The sequence below is a fragment of the Gymnogyps californianus genome, chromosome 2 (assembly GCF_018139145.2).
Source record: "Gymnogyps californianus isolate 813 chromosome 2, ASM1813914v2, whole genome shotgun sequence".
NCBI lineage: Eukaryota > Metazoa > Chordata > Aves > Accipitriformes > Cathartidae > Gymnogyps > Gymnogyps californianus.
Genome location: NC_059472.1, coordinates 37,661,423 through 37,683,003, shown reverse-complemented (window position 1 = coordinate 37,683,003; position 21,581 = coordinate 37,661,423). Strand labels below are relative to the sequence as shown.

Genomic DNA, 21,581 nt, shown 5'->3' with positions numbered 1-21,581 from the left:
GGCAGTAATAGTTAAACTCGGGGAAGTGCAGCCTTCTGGCCTGCAAGTCCACAGTTTGTTTGACTCTAAACAAATACATTACCTTATTTTTATTGTTTCTAAATGTCATCTCTTAAAAAAGTAGCAAAGAGAAAATTAGTTTTCTTTAGGTATTGTTTTTCCTGCCGTGTACTGTTGTTAAGCCCACCATAACTTATGTATGTAAAAACTGTGGGTTCCAACCCACAGGAGAGTTCATCTGACGCAGGATTTAGGAGACAAAGAGGTTCACTCTGCCAGCTTTACATCCAGCATCAAGCAAAGGAGATGACAGGCCCTAGGGAGAGGGAGGCCTGTTCACACTTTTCATGTTACAGAGAAGTTTTGTTTTAGCCAGACTGAGGCAGCTTGGAGGGTGATCAGATCACCGTCTGTATGATGTGACAGAACTCGTGGATTCACTGCCAAGTTCTTTTTGAACAAAAAGTGTTTGGCATTTTGTTTTAGAACCTGCATCCCGCCTTAGGCACCAAGAGGAAAACGGAGCCTTTGCTCCCAGTGTATGTGGGATTGTGCCGTTTCTGTCCTTCCCTTCACGTCTGCACACCTGGCTGCTGGTTCTGCAGGACTTGGGTTCTCACACCCATGCTTACACCATCGACTTTCAAGTTTTAATGAGAAGCTTCAGAGAAGCTTTGGTTTAAAGACAAATTTTAAAAAGTCTTTTTTTTTCCAGAATAAAAATCTCAAGTTTGGAAAAATCACCCAAATACTTAAATTACATGACACTTATTTAACTTAAGCAATTCATATTTCATCACTAAAGAACATACAATTCTGTTAGGTTTTACTGGAATGCGTATGTTTCTGCTTTTTTCCTAATCCAGAGTCTTCAAACATTTTTCTGCCCAGCTTAAAAAACCCCCAACAAACCAGAACCTCCTCGTTTACATGACTCAGCTTTAAAGAGGAAAACATTGCAATTTCCAGTTGTTATAAGCGTGGGGGTTTTGCATTATTTTTTGGTTTAGATATGTAAAAATTAAATGTTGTGAATCTGAAAAATGAAGAGCACAGAGAAATGATACATTTATATCCTTTTATATTTATATATAATAAAAATTTATGTTGTTTGATAATCCACACTAAAACCCATCTGTTTAAGGTATTAGGTACGTATGATTGCTGACTGAATTGAAACAAGTAATAGTAGAGGAGTTCAGAGTGATAACGACCCCAAGTTCAAAGGCAAGGCTGTTTTGGTTTTTTTGGTTTGTTTGGGGTTTTTTTTGTGTGTGGTTTGTTTTGTAGCTGGAAGATGGCGACTTACTTACTTACCCAGTATGCATTTCAGAACAACATTGCATTAAGGTTACTAGCTATGCTGGACTGTGATGTAGAGCCTTGCTTGCATCTGCACTGTTTACCAGTCTTAAAATAATTCTTCCCGAGTTCTCTCCTGAGTAAGAGGCTGTCTGTACAAGAGTGTTTAGCCATAACACTGTAATTTAATGATCTTATTTTTATATGCATTTTCTATGCATATATGCACTGACAGATTTGACTTCTCCCTATAATAGGAGGCTTTGGGAAAGCAAGAACCTTCTCCATCCAAGGTTGCCTGTATCGCCCCCTTGTTGATCTGGCAGGGGGAGGAGCTGTTGGCATTAGACATCAAGGACTTGGAGTCTTTAGCTGTTGACTCTAGCATGATTTATGCATTTATTGCAGACAGATAAGCCTGTTCAGTGTAACAAAACGTGATAAGCTTTTGTCCCCTTTAACATATGTATGTTGCTCTCCTCCTCTCTCAGGTGATAACACTTCCTTAGGAGAAGCGGATGACCTTTGGAAGCACGCTCCAGCTGACACTGGCAGACGGCCCAGTTCTGTTGACACAGTTGCAACAGAGCCCTGGCTGCGACCGGGGACTTCAGAGACGCTCCAAAGATTCATGGCTGAACAGGCCAGCCCAGCAAAGCTTTCACCCGAAAACAGGCTGCCGCTTAGCTGGCAAGGCCTCTCAACCGCGCATGGCTGACTCCGGCCCCCGTGTGAACCGGCTGTGCCTTGCAGCAGAGGAGGGACCGCTCAGCACTACTGCACTTTCCAGGGTCTCTTGTAGGGATAGTTCTCTTCCGTGTACAGCGTGTGGAGCCGTACGTATAATTTAAAATAGCAATAATAAAGTAACAGAGGCTGCAGCGTAACAGAGATGTAGAGCAGGGATGTTTTATTTTACGTGACGTGGGAAGTGGAGGAATGGCTTGGCGGGTTTTGCACTTTTTATACAAGTTAAGTTTCAGCTGCAGAGCTGGACTTACCACAAAAACTGTGTGTGTGTGTGAATTTGATATTAAATCAAAGTTATTTTCTAGCTTTGTTTATAGCCAAACTCCAAAACTGTCTGGAAATAGAGTAACCCAACAGCAGAGGTGCATTTTAAGCTTTTACCAAAAGAGTAAAATAACTTGGAAAAGGGCACTTTGCTTTTCATACAGTGATGAGTGCTGTCCTGCATGAAAGCTCAGCAAACAGTTTCGTGGAAAAATGACTATTAGCAATGTATCTTATGTTCCCTAACCTGTTATGTGCTGGAAATACAGATATTGTTGCATATATTTAATTTATGGTTCTGATTTAAGAGTTAATAAATTATTTTGTTACTAAAAATGTAAAAGCAGACAAATTTTTCTTAATCACTTGCTTCAACTTACATTTACTCATGAACAAACTAGAACATTAAGGCTGTCTTCAAAGCAGCAGGAAAAACACATGGAAAAGTTGCTGAATAAAAGCACAGAGCTTTAGCAAGAAGGACATGTAGATGGAAGCAAGACTTCAGGAGTTCAGTGAACTGAAACACCAAGGTGAAGCAAGGGTAATGATGGGTGATGCAAGGGTAAAGGGTGCCTGATGACTCTTTTCAGTTGCTTCCCGAGTTGAACTTTCTGGTAACATTCACTGTACTAACTCTAGGCTGCGTACAGAACTTACCTTTTCTTCTTCCTCATCTCATGGCCTACACAGGTTTTCTTTATTCCCTGAACTTTAATCAAAGTTTTACCCCCTGATAGAAGCATAAAGTTAGTGTTATCCTAAAAAGCCAGCCTCATTTAACTAACTGCAAGAATTTTTGTACATGTCACCAACCACCACAGGCTGGCATTAGTTTCCTCCAGTTCAAGCCTAGGACACCGCACAGCCCCCCCTTTAAGTTGGTTCCTTTACCCCTGCAGTGACCTGAAACCACTGAACTTCTCTTAACCTCGCTGCTCAACAGTATTGAGCACAGTGACTTACACTCTTCCTTGCAGCTACCCTCCCTTTGGCATCTAGGCTGCTCTTCAGGAGACTCTCGGTCCTTCACACCTTTCCACTTCTTTCCTTCAGCTTTCTCTGCATATCCAAAGGGTGTTTCTGCCTGCCTTCCTAAATTTATTTTTTATCATGACTGTCTCATCTGCAAAATAAATGCAGCTGCAATTATTTTGAGTTGAGATGACTAACATAGAACCCCTTTCCTGCGCCCGACCACGCTTTTCTGATAATCGTCATAGACATCAGCATTTAGAGAGCTGCAAGTTGAACGTGATACCCAGAGTACAGCGAGTGCAGTTCTGGCACTGCAAGAACTCAAGAGAGGTACAGAGAAGAGTAATGCTGATACAGGAGGAGTTCAGTTTCCAATGAACCAAGACTAAACAGCTATTAGGCCTTTTCCAGGTAAGCAATAAATAAGGTAAGGCATGAGAAGGTCATGCTGTAAAAAAAGTCATTACTAAATAGGAGTACACAACAGAACACAATGAAGCAGTAAGGTTTAAAACAAAAAAAAAATAAAAAACCAACCCAAACTACCAAACTTTTTAGATAATCTATTGTACTCACTGCCACTGAATGCTGTATCTTGAACACAGGCATTTAAAAAGGGATTAGGCAGGCACATGGATAACAGATACATAAACGGCTGTTAAAACAGCGCTCTGGCTAAGTGTCGGGAACACCTCGATAATGGTACCGAGATCTCTCTTTGCCACAGGCATGGGGGAAGAGTATGACATCAACAGGCATGGAACACTACTTTTAAGAATTATTACTGATCACCGTCAAACAGACAAGAAAGACCTCAGGTCTGGCCTAGTACAGTGGTTTAAGATTTAAACATTACAAAACAAACTGAAAAAATAAAATACGGCCCAAGAGGAAAGGCTGTACAATTACAATTAATGAAAACCACCTCAATTCTCCCCCTTCTGACTTACAAATGCGATTTGGTTTTGCTCCACCCCAATTAACATTATGAGAAAACTCACAGTCACAGGTCTTTTCCATAGCTTTTTCACTGAACTGCTTACGCTTATTTTTGGAGCCTGCTGTGAACGGCTACAGGGAGATTCATTCCTCTGTGAGATCAGGCTCCCTCATCCACTTTCTCAGTCTTCACGCTTCTCTCCTTTGGTAGTCGCGAGTTTTGTGAGAACACATCAGAGAACAAGCCAATTCCACTTCTACTTACAAAATCAAAGAGGCTGACAAGGCTTAGCTGGCTGATGTATTCCGGGTCAGCAGTCAGATGAACTGTAATCCCAGCCTTTCCCTCCCATCCACCCTTATCCTGTAGTCCGTTTTGTATTAATATTTTAATCCCCAGAAAGCAAAACGCGGTATTTGAGTTTCCATCTGTGCAGCACTACAGGGTTCATTTGACTAGCCCACCTACAAGCACTTTTTTTTTTTTTTTTTTTTTTTTTTTTAAAAACTTACCATGCTTTTTCACCCTGTATTTGCCTAATAGTGAGAAGACACATCCTAGTGAACGGAAGGGCACCCACCCATCTGTCCCTGGAGGGCTGGGGTTTGTTCCTTTGAAAGGAGAGCATGAGAGGCAAAGGAAATTGGAAAACAAGTAGCTGTGGATTAGACTGGTTTTGATTGCACTGATGAAAGAGTTCAAAAACTTTATTGACCTATAACCTGATTAGAATATGCCAGATGAGAACCAAATATTGTACAGAAAGTTGTACAGAATTTTTTTACATAGAAAACTTTACATATCTGTACCATATACATTTTGTCCATCTGAAAAAAATTTCTACATCCATTGTAATACAGAATGCTTGACAATCCTGTCTTTTAACCATCAGAGCACAATTCACAGTATGAATACATTTCCAATAAATTTAACCATCCCCAAACCATGCCAGATTTGTTACTTGAATATATTCAACATTAAATTCTGTACATAAGAGTGAAATCTACATCAAACAAAAAACATCTGACAGCAGACACAACCTAGACTTGTTTGCAGTGATTCAAGTTCCAGTCCTTTGAAGGATCATCATTTCAATGGCTCGTTATATTTAAAAGCCCTAAAACAAGTATATTACAGGTAGTTATGTCAGTCGTGATATTTCTACCTCTGTTCTTGACAAAAGTCAGCAACACTAACTTCTGGGCTACAACGAAACCAAAAAAAAAAAAGAAAAAAAAAGAAAAAAATCACAACCCAAAAAAATAACCCCAAACTTCTAGTGCATTTGGTAAACAATGAAGTGTTACGGGTTTTCAGCAAATCAATAATACAGAAATAAAACAATTCAGGAAGAACTGTATAGTGTTAAAGAGTTTATATTACAGACCTGCATCTCTGTACATTTTTCACAGAAGGATGATCACCAATGTCTCAGACAGCCTGAGTGTGCAAAAATCTTAGAATAAGAATATCAGACATAGTTGCTAAATATCTTTTACCATGAACAATAATCTCCATTTTCTTTTCACTATAAACATTTTATCCTTCAAAATACAGCTCTCCTGAGTTGTACTTCTTGCAGAAGCTCAAACCTTTACATATATAGTTCTTTGGGTACATTTTACTTTCACACCTGCCATAAACATCTGTTGCTATACTGCTGTCTAGGACAGTAAAGGATATTGCAGCCCATGCTGACAAGAGGACTGTGCTAAAAACTGGCTCTGTGCTCAGCATGAGCCAGATGAGAGAAACCGACAGAGATAATCCATCAGGAAATAAAGGGACTGGAGTGTTGCAAGCCTTAATTACAGTTGTAAGCATCCGTACCGTTAACCCCTGGATACACACTGCCCTACAAAGAAACCATTTTTATGGATATCCAGACAGAATGGCTCAGCTACCTGGTCCTTTTATTTAGCTGAGGAATATGAACTTTTAAACAGAGCAATACTCAGTCATTATCTGCTACTGCTTGCTTATTCCAGACTCTTGTTCTGGTGGTTGGGATATTTGGAAAACCACACCAATCCGCAGGAAAAACCTTCGTAGAACAGCTCGAAGTTCAGGAATAAGGTCAAACTGCATAATTTCACACAGCAGAGGATAGTAGAATGAGGCATGAGCCTTGAACTGAGGAGAAAATGAACAGAAGAAAGTATTCTATTATGCATCAATACACCTCAGAAAGCGTGTTGCAAGTGAAAAATTTTAAATACTCCCCCAAGTCGAGGTGAGAAACCCACAGTGACGAGTAGAAATTTCTTTATAACTGAAGCTAGCGGTGCTAGAATGAGGCTAAGACAGCTGTGATGTACCCTGACAGATGCTCACTAGCTACGCACTGCTCCTTGCTAAAGCTTATTCTTCCGAGAGGAAGAATTTTTCTATTATCAGTTAATTTTTTCGTCGTAGTTGGCCCCTTTCACTTAGTATTTCAGCTAATTTTTGTTAGAAATAGAGGCAGATCTAAGTACGGATTTATTTACTGCAGAATTGCTTTGGAGAAGGTCAAGGTGATGTGCATGTAGGACAGGAAGCAGAAATAGGAGTTATTTCTTTGAATAAAGTATCAGCCACTAATCCTCCTCCTCAGCCGGAGAGGGGTAAAAGCAACCTAACGCACACTACTAAAGGATTTTAGCATCTTTTAAATTTTCTCAGACACATTTTATTTTATCACTCACTGCACCCTCACTCTGCATTACTACTGTCAGTATCTGTCAAGTGCAGTTTCAATGTACATTCCCTCAACAACGAGTGTCTAAGAGCAGCAGGAGCTTTTAAAGTCAAGTATATATAACTGTGCGTGAAGAACCGGTCTAGAACTACTTCCTACTTGTAAACGTTGTCTTAAATACCATTCCAAACAGTTACTTACCCTTTCATCACTTATCTTCAGGACTTTAGTCAAAAATAAGAGTAATAGATTAGTCCAGGCTTCCCGATGACTTTCTGACGTAAGAGTGAGGAAATAACTCAGAGCCTCACTGCAGACACTAGAGAGAAAAGACACAAAACCTAACATTTTATTTTGAGCTCTACTGCAGAGAGGGAGCTTTGGCTTTGCAACTATACCAGTGTAGAGCCCTGGTGTAGAACAGCATCGTTTTATGAAAGTTACTGTAAGCCTGATTACTAATAGAAAGCAGTGATTTTATTCAACTCTAAACCAAAGTCCTAGGACTTCAGTATTAAATATGCTGATAAAACATGATTGCGCTGCTTGTACATGTATTTAAAGTGTATAGAGTACTCTTCGAGAGGTACTAAAATGCATGTGACAAAATGATACACAGACTTTAAAAATTAATCTCATGCTGATGTAACCAGGCAGTTTTAGGCTCTGCTCCCTGGTCTACAAACCTTAAAATACTTTCACGGTGTTACTGCCATGGTTTTAAGCCCTGTTATTCCAACGCTTGCTTGAACAACTTTGTAAACTAAAAACATTCAGGTGAACCTTAGTATTCACAGTAATGAATAACCAAAAGCTGCTGTATGCCCATAGGCTCCTCAAGCCCAGCGCTCATTTCTGCAGATGAGAACAAACAGCATCAGTTCCCTAAAACATCTGCGGTTACTGAAAGAAAAAAGCAGGGTTTAGGTGACAGTCGCTTTTCTTTTTAAAGAGGAGCCATAACAATCCCCCACCTACCCACATGCTACAAAAAAAGGTGACAAAACCTTTGTTCTCTCCTGCAAAACACGTAATCAGAACCAAAAGCAGAGGCAGCATTAGTAGCTGGAGGCACAGCACTCTCCACACAACATAAAAACTCTTAATATTAGCTGTGACCACCACCATTCTGTGTTAGCTCTAGGAATTTTACTGCAAACAGAGGAGGTCTATATCCTTTTACATAAAAATAAACATTCTTTAACATCAGAAATAACATCAACAGGTTCAGCTACATGGACCTTACTTTAGTAGTCTTTGCTGGACTTCCTCCCACGCACTGGTACGGCTTTCATCCATGTACATACGGAACAGAATGCGCAACCCACAGGCAAGACTACTAGTCTCCTGTTTCAGAAGATTAGGCTTTGATTTGCCTTTGAAACCTAGAGAAATTCCAAGCATCCATTTACATTTTTGTTTCATCTGACATTTTTCCTTACAGTCCTCCACTTCTCCTCCTAAGCATCTTCTGCACGTAGACAGCTAGAAGGACCACCTTACGTAATTAATTTCTCATGATGTTTAGTACAATGGAGTACTGCTAAAAATTAGCCTATGTATGTACACCATAATTGTGTGTGGCACCCATTTTTACACAAGCTGCCAAGTAGATGTGAAACCTGGGTGTACAATAAAAGTGCATTCTAACCACTTGAACAACGGATCATTTTGTCTCAATTATGTCTCTCTAGTGTATACTGTTTTATTGCTTGTGTTTGATAAAAATGTCTACAATACTACTGTTTCCAAAGCTGTTACTGTATAATTAAACTCAGTTTGCTAGTGGAGGTCCATACTGGCAAAAAGCATACCCATAAATATTAATACCACCTCGCTCAAGCTGAAGCGGCTCTTTGTATGCATACACCAATGCACAAAACAGCTTGCTGCATATTCACAGTATGCACTCACCATTAAAAATGTTAATGTAGCTAACTTTGGTGCAAGGAATAGATTAAACACAATGCTACAGAGAGTCCGTTTTCCATCTGTTTCAGAAAAATGACATATTTTTCACTTATACACTGGTAGGTAAAACAACCCCCCCTAACAAGTTTTGGGGTTTTGTGCCTGCAGCTTCCAAGCATGGGACTCACACCTACAGCCACGGATCAGCTTGGCAGCTGTCATCCAGTGAAACCTTAAATTTTAGGAAATCGAAAAGATATTTGCACCTGCACAGATGAGGTCTGCTTCCCTTAGGGATTCTAGGGTCATAAAGTTATAGCCTGATACTAAATTTTACATTCGGCATCAAAGTACTTTTGACCTATTTTTGTGTCAATTCAAAGCACAGTAACACATTCTCGCAAAATATTTCTCCAAGGTGACTGACTCACCTGCTTTCCAGAGAGCAGTTCTTTGTTCATTGTTTGAATTAAATGCTTTAGCAAATCTGTGAGATTCCAGCAGACAATCGAGAAGTTTGAAAAGCTGCTGTGATGTTAGAAAACGATACATCCCTTGATCTTGTGTATCCACATGGACATCGAAGTCTACTGCATCTCTCTATTAAAAGAAAAAAAGAAAAAAAAAAAAGGTATTTCAAGTAAAAATTCACAATTGTCTTCAGCGAGCTCCTGTGATAACTCAATCCTACCCTGGTTTCATCTGTGCTTGTATTTAAACTTAAAACTGTATTAAAAGTTGTATCCACATCCCAGTTACATAAATCCCTTTGAACAATACATGTTTTAATCTCCACAGTGTGCTGCCCCAGCACAGCAAATGCAATTTAATGCAAGGTGTAAAAGACCTCAACAGTCTGCTGGAAGTTCTCAAGGGCTTCTAAAAATTGTAAATTAGAAGATGTTACAGGAGTTTATGAAAATTTATCCACTAGAGAAAAAGCTGTTAAAAAGAGAGATACCTATCAGTTCTACTTACTTGTGCTGCTGCTAGATTCTCTGCATCCTCTTTTTTGCTCGTTGCTGGGAAGAACACAATATTGTCGATAGTCTGAATGAGTTCCAGTTGTACAACGCATTTGATCAAAAGAGCAGCAAATAACTTCTGTTCTGGAAATTCTTTAAAGGAAAGAAAAAGAAAATTGCTTGTTAACTAAAGAACTGCAATACTTTTTTCTTTTTTGAGCTATTTTGAGGGTAAGTTGAAGACCAGCTTAACTTCAAGCACATTCATAAACCAAACCTGGAGTCCACCCATCTGAATTACTCTTCTAAAACCAGGACTGATCATCATGTTAACAATTGGCAGGTTTTAAAAAACTATTTCCTAACTTTAAAGTTGCCTGCCGTATATTGGACAAATATTCAACGTTACCTAAAAATCACCAAAATTAGTGACCTTGTTGTTAGCATCACTGCAACGGCAAGAACCAGAGGCTGAGACCGTCCACAGGCAGAGGCGGCTTAGGATAGCACTGGTATCACTGATGCTTGTTTGTACTTGTGGCAAGTACCAATACCACCAGACATGAGCATTTTAAGCACCAACACATAATTCTGCACAAGTATCTTAAGGGTTTGATATACTCTCTTCAAATCAGTCTAAATACACTTTTTTTTTTTTTTTTCCAGCTATCGCTTCTGTTGCATTCTGCACAGGAAGAACTTTGCTTTTAAGAAAAAAAAAAAATTACTCATTTACATAGCATTATAAGGCGAGTACTATTTTTAATATTTTGCTTTGGGTAAAAAGCCTGCAAGTTAGCAGCTGAACTCTGTATTTTTAAAGCACAGGTCAAAAATGTGGACCCACAAGAGTCCAACAGAATTCTGTCATACTACATGAAGACAAAAATTTAACCAATGTAATTTTCTTCACATCATGTTTCTAAAATTATAGCTGGGGCTCTAAAGATACCAAACATCTGCTAAATACTACTCTTAACAGATATAAAATGCCAAAGCATTACAAAACACGCACTTGCTGTTGGCCTGGTTTTACTCATTTCTTCACCTACTGTGGACCCTGCGCTGGGTTGATATGGACGTCCATCTGAAGATCTAGGCTGAATAGAATCATGAATATCTACTGACTTCTGTGAGATTGTATCCTGAAAAGAAAGCCAAAAAAAAAAAAAAATTAATTTACAGAAAACTTCTGCGAGCTAATCGTCAATAGCGTTGTGCTCTTCATAGCTTAAGACATTTGCTGTTTCAACACTACACTTTTTCATTCACTTCAGTCATATTTGATATTAGCATTCAAGAAAGATGTACTAAAAAGATGACCTACTAAGAAAAAACTGAATATTTAACAAGCAACAAATACTTGCACAGCAAAGTCAATGAGTAGTATTCAAACAATATGAGGTATCATCAAACTTTAATCTTTACTTGCCTTTACTCCCTTGAATGTTCTGAATTACAAGCTCCTACTAACATGTTTGTAGGTGCTACAGGGATTTACGACAGTATAATGATGGAGGAGGAGAATATATGCATATCAAGAAAATGCTCTAATTCAAAGTCCTTTTGCCAGAGAGCTGCTTCAGCAGACTACTGCAATGTGTTCTGATTCTCCATACTGTATTGTGTTATCTCATCTTCAATGACTTTGGAAGATGAATTGTTGGGTTTTTGTTTTATTTTTTAATTAATATCTTCATTCTTGATCATTTGAATGTAAAGCATTAGAATCAATGGTAATACCTATTGTTTTCATTTCAGAAAGCATTCATTGAAAAAGAGGAAAATGTAATTAATGTAATGAATAACAAAATATGTTATCAATAACTGTGAAGGAGTTATATATAGCTATTACTGTTCCTTTCAATAACCCACCATTTCTATTGGCATTTGTTCCATAAGTGCCACTGGAGACTACGCATCAATTCCCTGCATTGTGGTGTTAGCAAGATTTCAATCTACACATACAGTTCCTATAAAGAACATATCAACTTCTCATACCAGTAAATAACCAAGGCTTTAATCTCTATTAAGTATAAATATACTTTTAATAGATACTATGTCTATAGATAGTAGAATGCTTCATTATATTTGAACTACCTGAAGAAAAATTAGATGAAAATATTTAAAGCTTGCAAAAATTCTATCCTACCAGATGAAAGGATCCAAAATATCTCTCCTTTAACACTTTATTATACAAGTTCTGTTAATTTTGAAGTTGTAAAGTCTTTTTACACTGAAGACAAAAAAGATTTTTGAAAACATTCATGTTAAAACTATTTCAAAGAGAAAAGATCTTTCAATTTATTCATGACTAAGACATTTAATATATTTGCCATTTTTGCATGCTATTATATTTGACATAAACGGACCAAGAACATCGCCAACATTTAGATCAAACGTTTTATACATCAAACCACTACAAATGAGTCACGATATAGCAAAGCACATTCAGTCACACAGATGTAAAACACCTGTATAATGAGAACTGGCCATCACAAACATTTACACTCTGTTTTAAGTAAATTATGTTAACACTCCATAAAGATAAATGGAGGGAGTCAGTCTCTCTTAGTAGAACTCATTTGGGACCATATCCTTGAATAATTTTTATCAAATACTTCATTAATCTATAAAGAACTTCATGCAGCAATCCTGTGAGAATGTCCAAAAGCTAAACTAATTCTCATCAGTAGTAAAGTAGCTACAGGGGTACCACTTGTACGCAAGTCCAAATTTCACATCAGTTTATTCAATCAGTGCTAAGAAATCTGACGGTTATACGTATTTTCTATTTTAAACACTGATGTTTAAGTTTTTATTACCAGAGAAAATTTGAAGGAAAAAGAAGTCGATCTAACTGGCAATCTCACCACCTCCAGCATTTTCTCATCATGCCAATATATCAAAGAGAATATTGAGCAAATGAAAGAAAAACCATGCCCCAAACCAGAAAACAACTCAAACCCTAAATACAGTATTACAGAGACCTACCAGACACAGGACACGACCTAAAACATACACAGGTAACGACCCACAGCCAACTTCTGGAAGCCAGCTTTGCTGCAAACAAATACATACTTTTCCTTCTCAATTAATTCCTTGCCATTTTTAAGCATTACATAGCACTTTATCTGGAAAAAACTTTTTCAAGTAAATAAAAATTGAAAAATGAGTTTAAACTAAGTATACTTTTCACTTGTTCCACATCACAATACATTTGCAACAAACTCTTGCAAGCTTTTAATATTTTTTATTTCAGCAGCTTACCAGTTTTTCTTTTGCATCAGAGGGAGATCCAGACCCAAACTCCCCACTGACTGGTCGCCAAGTCAGCAGCCTTGAAAACACAAAACCAGTACCAAATTTAGTAAGTTTGAAATACAAATCAGAACCGGTATTCTAAAGAGTCCACTTCAGTATGGTGGGTTTTTTTGTTTTAATTTAAATTAATGGAAGCCAAACATTAAAAGAGTCGGATATAGATACTTTCATAAATTAATAAGCTATTTTCAGTTTTAAGTATACATTTTAATCTTTTACACATATTGAAAAAATTTAAGTATTGTGTTTTTTGAACGTCAACGTTTCTGCCAATTGCCTTGGACAGACAACTGGATTATGTGGAGGTGGATTCATTTTTCTCAGAAATATTCGATTTGGCTGCAGGCCGTGCCCTAGTGCCACTAGTGGGCCTTGTTCTCCCACACTGCCTTAAGCTTTACCTGGAATAAGGAATGAATCTACCCCAGGACATATCAGCATGACCATCTGGAGATGTTTTGCGTTCTCTGCATGGGATATGTTCCAGCATTGTGGTCCTATTTCCACTTAGGATTCAACACTTCCACTTAGGATTCATTGCTGTTATGAGGTACCAAGTCACTGACAATACTCTGATCTCTTCCCTGCTGTTTTCCTATAGCACGTTGCTGTCTCGAGGATCTTCGCCTTAAGCACTAAAAAATTTCTACATTAATTGTAACTTACTGAGGCTGTCTGTGCCTGCCAAGAATTGAGGGAAATTGGATTGAACAACCGAAGTGGTCCCATCATCTCTTGTTCTATCAAATCTATTGCTACAAAGTAAGACTAAAGTTATTTGTCATTGTTAAGATCTCCAACTATTTAGCCTCAATCTGTACGAGGCAATGCTTGAGGGACATTTGTGTCTGCGTATCCTAAGTGAGATCTTTCCCATTGTGTTAAGGATCCTAAGTTAACATATCATTGATCTCCATACAAATAAAGACAATATAACTAAAAAGACAAATCGGAGATACAAAAAGATAAAACCTTGGGGCATGTAATGAGATAACAAATAAAGCAGAGCAGAGAACTGAATTGATTCTTTAAAGCTACCAGGACACGTATTGCAGATTATTCTGGATTAGAGGTTGTTAAATACAGTGTAATTTATTTTGGGCTATAAAGTCTTAAACGTCCATCTGAATAATGAGCCATTATGAGCCAGTAGAGGCCAGATCATCGTAATTTGTGCAAGGAACCAATTCTAACTCTTGGATTTCCCGAGGACAAGAGGGCATTCACCCTGGCTTTCTCAGCACCAGCGAGGCAAGACTTGCTCTCATGAAGCCTCAGAAAATTTCAATTAAAAAAAAATTATAAACAGAATAGAAATGAAATAAAAAGAAGAATCAAAGAAACTATTAAAATGAGCTAATGAAGTACACGCTGGATAAGCAAACAGTGAGGTGGATTGAAAACTGGCTGAACAGCTGAGCCAAGAGGGTGGTGATCAGGGGCATAAAGTCTAGTTAGAAGCCAGTAACTAGTGGTGTACCCCAGGGGTCAATACTGGGTCCAATTCTGCTCAAGGTCTTCATTAATGATCTGGATGACGGGGCGGAGTGGACCCTCAGCAAGTTTGCTGATGACACAAAACTGGGAGGAGTGGCTGATACACCAGAGGGTCATGCTGCCATCCAGAAGGACCTCGACAGGCTGGAGAAATGGAGTGACAGGAATGTCATGCAGTTCAACAAGGGGAAGTGCAAAGTTCTTCACCTGGAGAGGAACAACCCCATGCCACCAGTACATGCTAGGGGCCAGCCAGCTGGAAAGCAGCTTGGTAGAGAAGGCCCTGTGGGTCCTGGTGGACACCAGGTTGGACATGAGTCAGTAATGTGCCCTTGCTGCAAAGAAAGCAAATGGTATCCTGGGCTGCATTAGGAGAGTTGCCAGCAGGTGGAGGGAGGTGATCCTGCCCCTCTACTCAGCACTGTGTCCAGTCCTGGGCTCCCCAGTATGAGACACACATGGACATATTGGAGAGAGTCCAGCAAAAGGCCATGAAGATGATTAAGGGACTGGAGCATCTTTCCTATGAGGAAAGGCTGAGAGAGCTGGGACTGTTCAGTCTGGAGAAAAGAAGGCTCAGGGGGGATCTCATCAATGTATATAAATACCTGAAGGGAGGATGCAAAGAGGACGGAGCCAGGCTCCTTCCAGTGGTGCCCAGTGACAGCACCAGAGGCAAGAGGCACAAACTGAAACACACACGGCTCCCTCTCAACATCAGAAGACACTTTTTCACTGTGAGGGTGACTGAGCACTGGCACAGGTTGCCCAGGGAGGCTGTGGAGCTTCCCTCCTTGCAGATACTCAAAAGCCAGGACATGGTCCTGGGGAAACTGCTCTAGGTGGCCATGCTTGAGCGGGGGGATGGGACCAGACAAGCTCCAGAGCCCCTTCCAACCTCAGCCATTCTGTGTGATTCTGTGTTAGTATCTTCAGCTATCAACACCTCAATGATTTTGTGGAAGCTTGGCAGGAGTACAGTTTGGGTTTTTCTAGTAAGTGATCGTTGCTGAAATCGGTAGCTGAGTAAATATTCTAGTACTAAGTTTTCCAAACAAGGAAATAATATGATCATCTCTCTTTGCAAAAAGGTAACTTGCCAAGAACCAACAGAGGCTAGAACTGCAACTAAGAACTCCTGCAGTCAATGCTGCAACTCTTAAACTGAAGAAGTTACACAATACCTGGAAGATGTTTTATATGAATGCTAAAAAAGAACAGATGTAAAAACCTCTGCCAGAAGATACTTCACACTCTAGAGATTCATAGCATCTGACTATTTCAAGACAATTAGCAATAAAGCACTTGCCCATAAAACTTTCATATATACCACTGTGCGATTTGTCTCTGTCTTCATTTCAACATTAACTATTGCGTTACTTCCAGACATAGGGAAACAAAGGTAGAAGGAGCATTTGCCGCCTTCTCTTAAGTACTGGGGCAGCCTCCACTACAAGCTGGGTATTAAAACTGTGTTGTCAAAAAAAAAAAAGAATTTAGGCTGGGAGGCCAGGAAAAGCACCATCACAAAAATAACGCTAACAGAGGGACTAAGAAATATAAATATGAAATGCCAGCCAAACCAGGAGTCACAGAAAAAGAACCAGATCCCACAAAAAGAGAGGAAAAAAAGGAGCTGTACAGAAGGAGAAAGAAGTAGCCTCCTAGGGCTCAGAAAGAGAAGGAAAAAAAATAAGTACAAAGTCTCCATTAAAAATATGAACAAATACCTGTATATTGTTATCATGATTTTTTCTTACCCATCTAAAAAGCTTCAGCTTTAATTGAATATGGTCAAAGGGAAAAGACTGTTTTGAGCAGTTGTGTGTCACCCAACAATTATTTGGAAAAGAGCAGGCGTACTTTCACCATGGGAAAGGAGACTGACTACATATGCTCAAGGGATTACTGATGTATAAAATCCAAGTAAGATTTACTTTACCCTGCAAAAGTTGGGAACCTCCCAGAAATATAAGTAGGAATAATATAATGAAGTTCTCAAAGAAGGCATAGAAAGATTAAAAAAGGAGATGAGAAGTAAAGAACAGAAATCTATGGATGGAGTCAGACACCCTCCTAGGAAAAAGAACCCCTTTGAAAAGCAGAAGTGCCATAAACATCAAAGGGAATAATGCACATATTTCAAATCAGATATAGCTAAAGGCAACAAGAGTATTTTGAATATGTCTAAATATTAAGATATCCAAAATGCTGCTCTAGAAGGGTTTCTAATACTCAGCTCTAAGAATACCCAGAAACCTAAGTTTTGATCATATGTCGAAACCAAAGCAAATGTTCTGCTAGTGAGTATTCACTTCAAAATCTTTCCAAGTACGGGACATAGTAAGTTAGGGCCAATTCAATTGGACTTTTACATCCAGAGATTTGGTTTCAAATTTTATTTTTGGCAGTTACCAAAATGCAAAAAAAAAAAAATCTTGCTAGGTCCCAGATGTTTCAGCTTTATTTTAGTATTATTTTTTGGATGCAGTTGATTCATATCTACTCACATAGAAAAGCAGGTGAGGTAGTGACAGATGGATTAACTTATCTTTTAAGCATGAACAAAGCTCTCTTACAGTGCTACCTGATACATAACTCTAAAATTAAGGAAAGACTGATGTGCAGAAGGTTCCCTTTTGCTTCAGTTTTCTTCAGGCCTGAACTAGGCGATACCCAGAAGCAAACGCTATGAACTAGTTGACAGACATAGGACAAGTAATAATACAACAGTTCAACATTAAGACTATGCGATTTGAAAACAAGTAGTGTTTCACCTCAGTGTTGGTAGGGTATGGGAAAAAAAACCCTCATCTTTGATATAATGCTGGATGTGATTTCTTGTTATTCTGCTCTACGATGTATATGTGTAACACACTACTCAGAATAGTACAGCCTTGTTCCAAGAAACTTCACATAGTTATAACACAAAGGGAAAAACAGTTACCAAATATGCAAGATAATTCTCATACGAAGATTAGGATTCATAGAAACATATGATGGAAGTTAACCATCAACCACAGAGACTTAAATCTGTAAGACTGTTGCAGTATTTTAGTATTTTGTGGAAAAAGCTTCACATGTAATTACAAATTGCAAAGTCTGCCTATCAACAGCATTTTTCTATTAAAAAAAGAAAATGACCAAAAAAATCAGATAGTACTTCTCAAAAAATCCAGCATTTTAAAATTGAATCAAGTTACAGTTTTGGTTTTTGGTTTGGTTTTTTTGCTTATCTCCCATATGGTATTTCTAGTTTTTAACAGTTTACAACAAAACAGTAGTATATCTAGCACCTAATTTATTATTATGTTCCAAGAAAGTCTGCTTCTATTTAGACCACACATAACAGCTTTTTTTTCACCCCACCTATTAGATATCCAACAGTTTGAAATCAGTAAGTTGTCTAGCTAAACTATTTTACAAAGTACAAATATTAACAGTCATCTTACGCATGAGGGATTGTAGTTTTGAAAATGTCCAGCATGCAAGTACAAGTTTTATCCCAGATTTCTAGGGTAAACTTTTCACCATTTAGGATGACAACATTCTCCAAACAGTTTGTACCAGACCGTGCCAGTTGTTCATTGTCTGGAAAAGACAAACAGTGCATTTGTTTATTCACATTCAACAGAGTAAAATGTTAACATTGTTTAATATAATTTGGTACAGTCCTACCTTGCTGCACACACCAATACAGCTGTGCAAATATATCATCCAAAAGAACATCACTAAGTACTTCTAAATACTGTGTGAATACATCACATATTGCATAAAGTGCATGGTTGCAAGTAGTTGTCATCCATTCAGCTTTCTAGGAGGGGGGGAAAAAAAAAGTTACAACTTTGTTTAAGGTGAAACATTTAGGATACACATCCCTACAGGCAGACGGATATATGTATTTACTCAATTTGAATTGCTTTATAGTGACATGCAACTCCTTTCTATATCTCAAAACCGTCAAAACTTGGAGCCCCAACTTCTGCTTTGCTAACCAGCAGGTTTAAAAAAAACTACAGAAACAGACAAACAACTATTCTTGGAGACTAGATTATAGGACTGACAAGCACTTACCATCATGAGATACTGAGTTTGACATTAAACTTAGTGTCTAACCCTAGCTCAATAGTTTAACACCAAGCTAAGTGTTCTGTGTTTCTTCTGAATACTTTCCAGGGAATAAAAATTTAAAAAGTGAGACATGTCCTTCTACAAATAGTCAGACAGAGCCTCCCAAACAGCTGACAGCTTTGATCAAACTTCTAATATTAATAATTTACAAATAATTTACATTAGTAAGCCCATTTCTGTTTCACTTCCTTGTCAGGACAGTACCTGGTCCTGGTTTGGCAGGTCAAAACCTGTTTGGCTGGTCAAAAGGGTGCAGTGAAAGCACAGTGTTGTTTTGGGGGGTTTCTTTCCTAGTCATCAAAAAGTTTTGAACTAGCAGAACTTATTTCTTCTAATTGTGACTTCACTGATTACAAGCCTCATTCCATTGAGCATGTTGCCATGAAATGATGTGTGTCTCAGATTCCAGACATCATGTGTAAAAGCTGCAGTTCTTCTTACAAACCCTAGATATGGTGCATTTTATGCTATTCTTCTATTGTTCGTAAACCACTACGCCTTGTACACACATGGTTTAAAAAAATGAGAAAACTGACAATACCTCCAACAGAATTCTAATAACACAAAATAAGGCTACTAGAACCACAGGTCAACCATTCAAGTTTTGAGGTTTGCCTTACATTACTTTATAAGCTACATTACTAATCAGGTTTTCTACTGTAAATACAGATCTCATGTAAATTATCTTCCTCTGCTTTTTTCACCTCAGTCTGCTGTTCTGGCAGTTTCATGTTGTCAAATATCCTGAAGACAATCCGAAACAAATCTTGCCACCAGTGTTTTTCGTAAGTATGGCCGTATGTCTTCATTATTTCAAACATTACTGTTAAGCCCCTGAAATGAAGAAAGAACAACATATATTAAGAGTTACAAAAAGACAGTCACTAGACCAAATATGTCCAACTGCAACAGCAATAACAAACTTGAATACTGTTAACATTATACATTGATCTGATGCGTATCAGTCACACTAGTACACTAAAATTAAGTAGAAAATCAGCTTGTTTAAAAAGCACTTAAAAAAATCACAGGCAATAGCCAGAAAATACTTCTGAGAACTGTGGTAATTTCAAATTAAAATAGGAAAACAACTTCTTTACAAAGGACCACAAAAATAAAGGAAGAAGTACTTCCAGGTAAGACATACAGAGGTCTAGAAACGAGTATTAATCTTCACCAGCTATAAAGGGAGTCCAGATGCACAGCTTGCATGTAGATGTGTAAATTTAAAATGATTTGTATACAACCTCTCATATTTAGCATCAGAACTGCAACAGAATACACTTTATAAGGGAAAAGCCATAGTCAAGGAAAATAAGCAGGTTTTACATGAAACCAGAGCACAGCTTTGCTTTTTCAATCATTTCTGCAATCATCAACCAGTTAATCATGGTATAAAACCAGTTTTTAAATCCTCAAAGTTAGTATGATGGGCAAGACACAGGAAGGCAGGCAGGACTGGGGTCAAGAGTTTTAATTAAAACCAAAAAAATCATTCCAACAGAATTTTAGTGTTGGAGTCCCCTAAAACAAAACCTACTCATTGCATGGAGCATTTTACATTTGTTTTAAACAGAGCAAAACCAGAAATGTGACATGAGGATTATCCAAGTCAACTATGACAAATCACTAAAATGGAATAAGTAATGGGGGCATATATGATGGAATCAAACATCATACATTTATATTTACTAATGACTAGAGAGGATCAGTATTGCCACTGCAAAAATACAGATTTGGATATTAATCCAATGTAATACCTTATTTAAAAAAAAAAAAAAAAAAAAAAGGAGGGGGGATTTAATGCATATTGACCATTTAGAGTTGACCTTCCACTTTAAAATAATGCTTGCTTGTTATATGTTAGGAAAGTTGAAAGTTGACTTCTACATTTTACTGTGTTCTATGCATAAACTGCCTCTATTGCATCTGATTGTAAGTTGAGCTGAGCTGTTTTAAATAGTTCACAGGTTCTACAATGAACGGAAAACAGTCACTATATTTTAATTTACCGAAGCTTTAATTTATTTAAATAGTTCATTTGAAAATAGTTCTTATCTTTGTGATTTCATGGCTATTCATCCTAAACAGGCACTATTTGAATAATTAACTTTAAGGAAATGTAATACTTATCTATTTAACATAATGCAATCACAACCACGTAACTTCATTATTTATTATAATGGAAGATAAAAATTTCATATGTAAAGAACACGGACTTAATTTCTACATTCCAGCCTCTATTTACAAGGTGTTTTTAAAAAGTCTGGTGTTCCCACAGTGATATCACCTAAATTAAATACGTAAGTAATTTTACAACAGTTATGTTTACTAAGAGAGTTGTTTCTATTTTAAAAGTGTAAAGTAAGCCTTTTAAAATTTGAATTACAAATACTGATTGTTACCTGGTTCTTACATCTAATTTGCATCTATTGATGATACAGGACAACTCAAACAGAATTGGGAACCATCCTCGCACCCACACTCTGTCTTCGGGAGCTACATTCATATCATCACTTGTGTATTCCTTGAATGCCTTTAGAAGAAAACACAGAGTTATACAGAGTCGTAAGAGTTAGATTCTTCAAAATAAAACACAATTTGGACTGCAAATAACAATCTCTGCTGTACTAGTATTACACCCTGATACCTCAGGTGAGCTGGCAATCAAAATAATAATACTGAGAAGGTGAAGTGTTTTTCAAAGTAATGCTTAGTATATTATGAAAAATAAACTAAAAAAATAAACGAAATGATACATTCAAGCATCAGTTTTTGCTTGCAGTCCAGTCTGAGTCTCTTACTCTCTTTTTACAGACAGACTGAAAGTGAGGATCTA

General features: G+C 37.8%; 2 protein-coding genes across 2 annotated transcripts in view; one reads left to right on the top strand and one right to left on the bottom strand.

Annotated features, from left to right (window-relative positions):
- CSPP1 (centrosome and spindle pole associated protein 1) overlaps positions 1–2,618 on the top strand; it is a 66,347-nt gene extending 63,729 nt beyond the window's left edge. The window contains exon 30 of the mRNA XM_050892267.1: positions 1,794–2,618. Within this exon, the coding sequence (XP_050748224.1) occupies positions 1,794–2,020 (227 nt within the window). The 3' untranslated portion in view covers positions 2,021–2,618. The remainder of the gene's footprint in view (positions 1–1,793) is intronic.
- A 2,276-nt stretch (positions 2,619–4,894) lies between these two features.
- The window catches only part of ARFGEF1 (ADP ribosylation factor guanine nucleotide exchange factor 1), a 101,075-nt gene continuing 84,388 nt past the window's right edge, over positions 4,895–21,581 (bottom strand). Inside the window, exons 29-39 of the mRNA XM_050890783.1 lie at positions 21,148–21,278; positions 19,447–19,576; positions 18,290–18,425; positions 18,064–18,202; positions 13,061–13,130; positions 10,806–10,935; positions 9,804–9,943; positions 9,257–9,425; positions 8,161–8,299; positions 7,116–7,233; positions 4,895–6,367 (exon numbers count right to left, since the gene is read on the bottom strand). Of these exons, the coding sequence (XP_050746740.1) occupies positions 6,203–6,367; positions 7,116–7,233; positions 8,161–8,299; positions 9,257–9,425; positions 9,804–9,943; positions 10,806–10,935; positions 13,061–13,130; positions 18,064–18,202; positions 18,290–18,425; positions 19,447–19,576; positions 21,148–21,278 (1,467 nt within the window). The 3' untranslated portion in view covers positions 4,895–6,202. The remainder of the gene's footprint in view (positions 6,368–7,115; positions 7,234–8,160; positions 8,300–9,256; positions 9,426–9,803; positions 9,944–10,805; positions 10,936–13,060; positions 13,131–18,063; positions 18,203–18,289; positions 18,426–19,446; positions 19,577–21,147; positions 21,279–21,581) is intronic.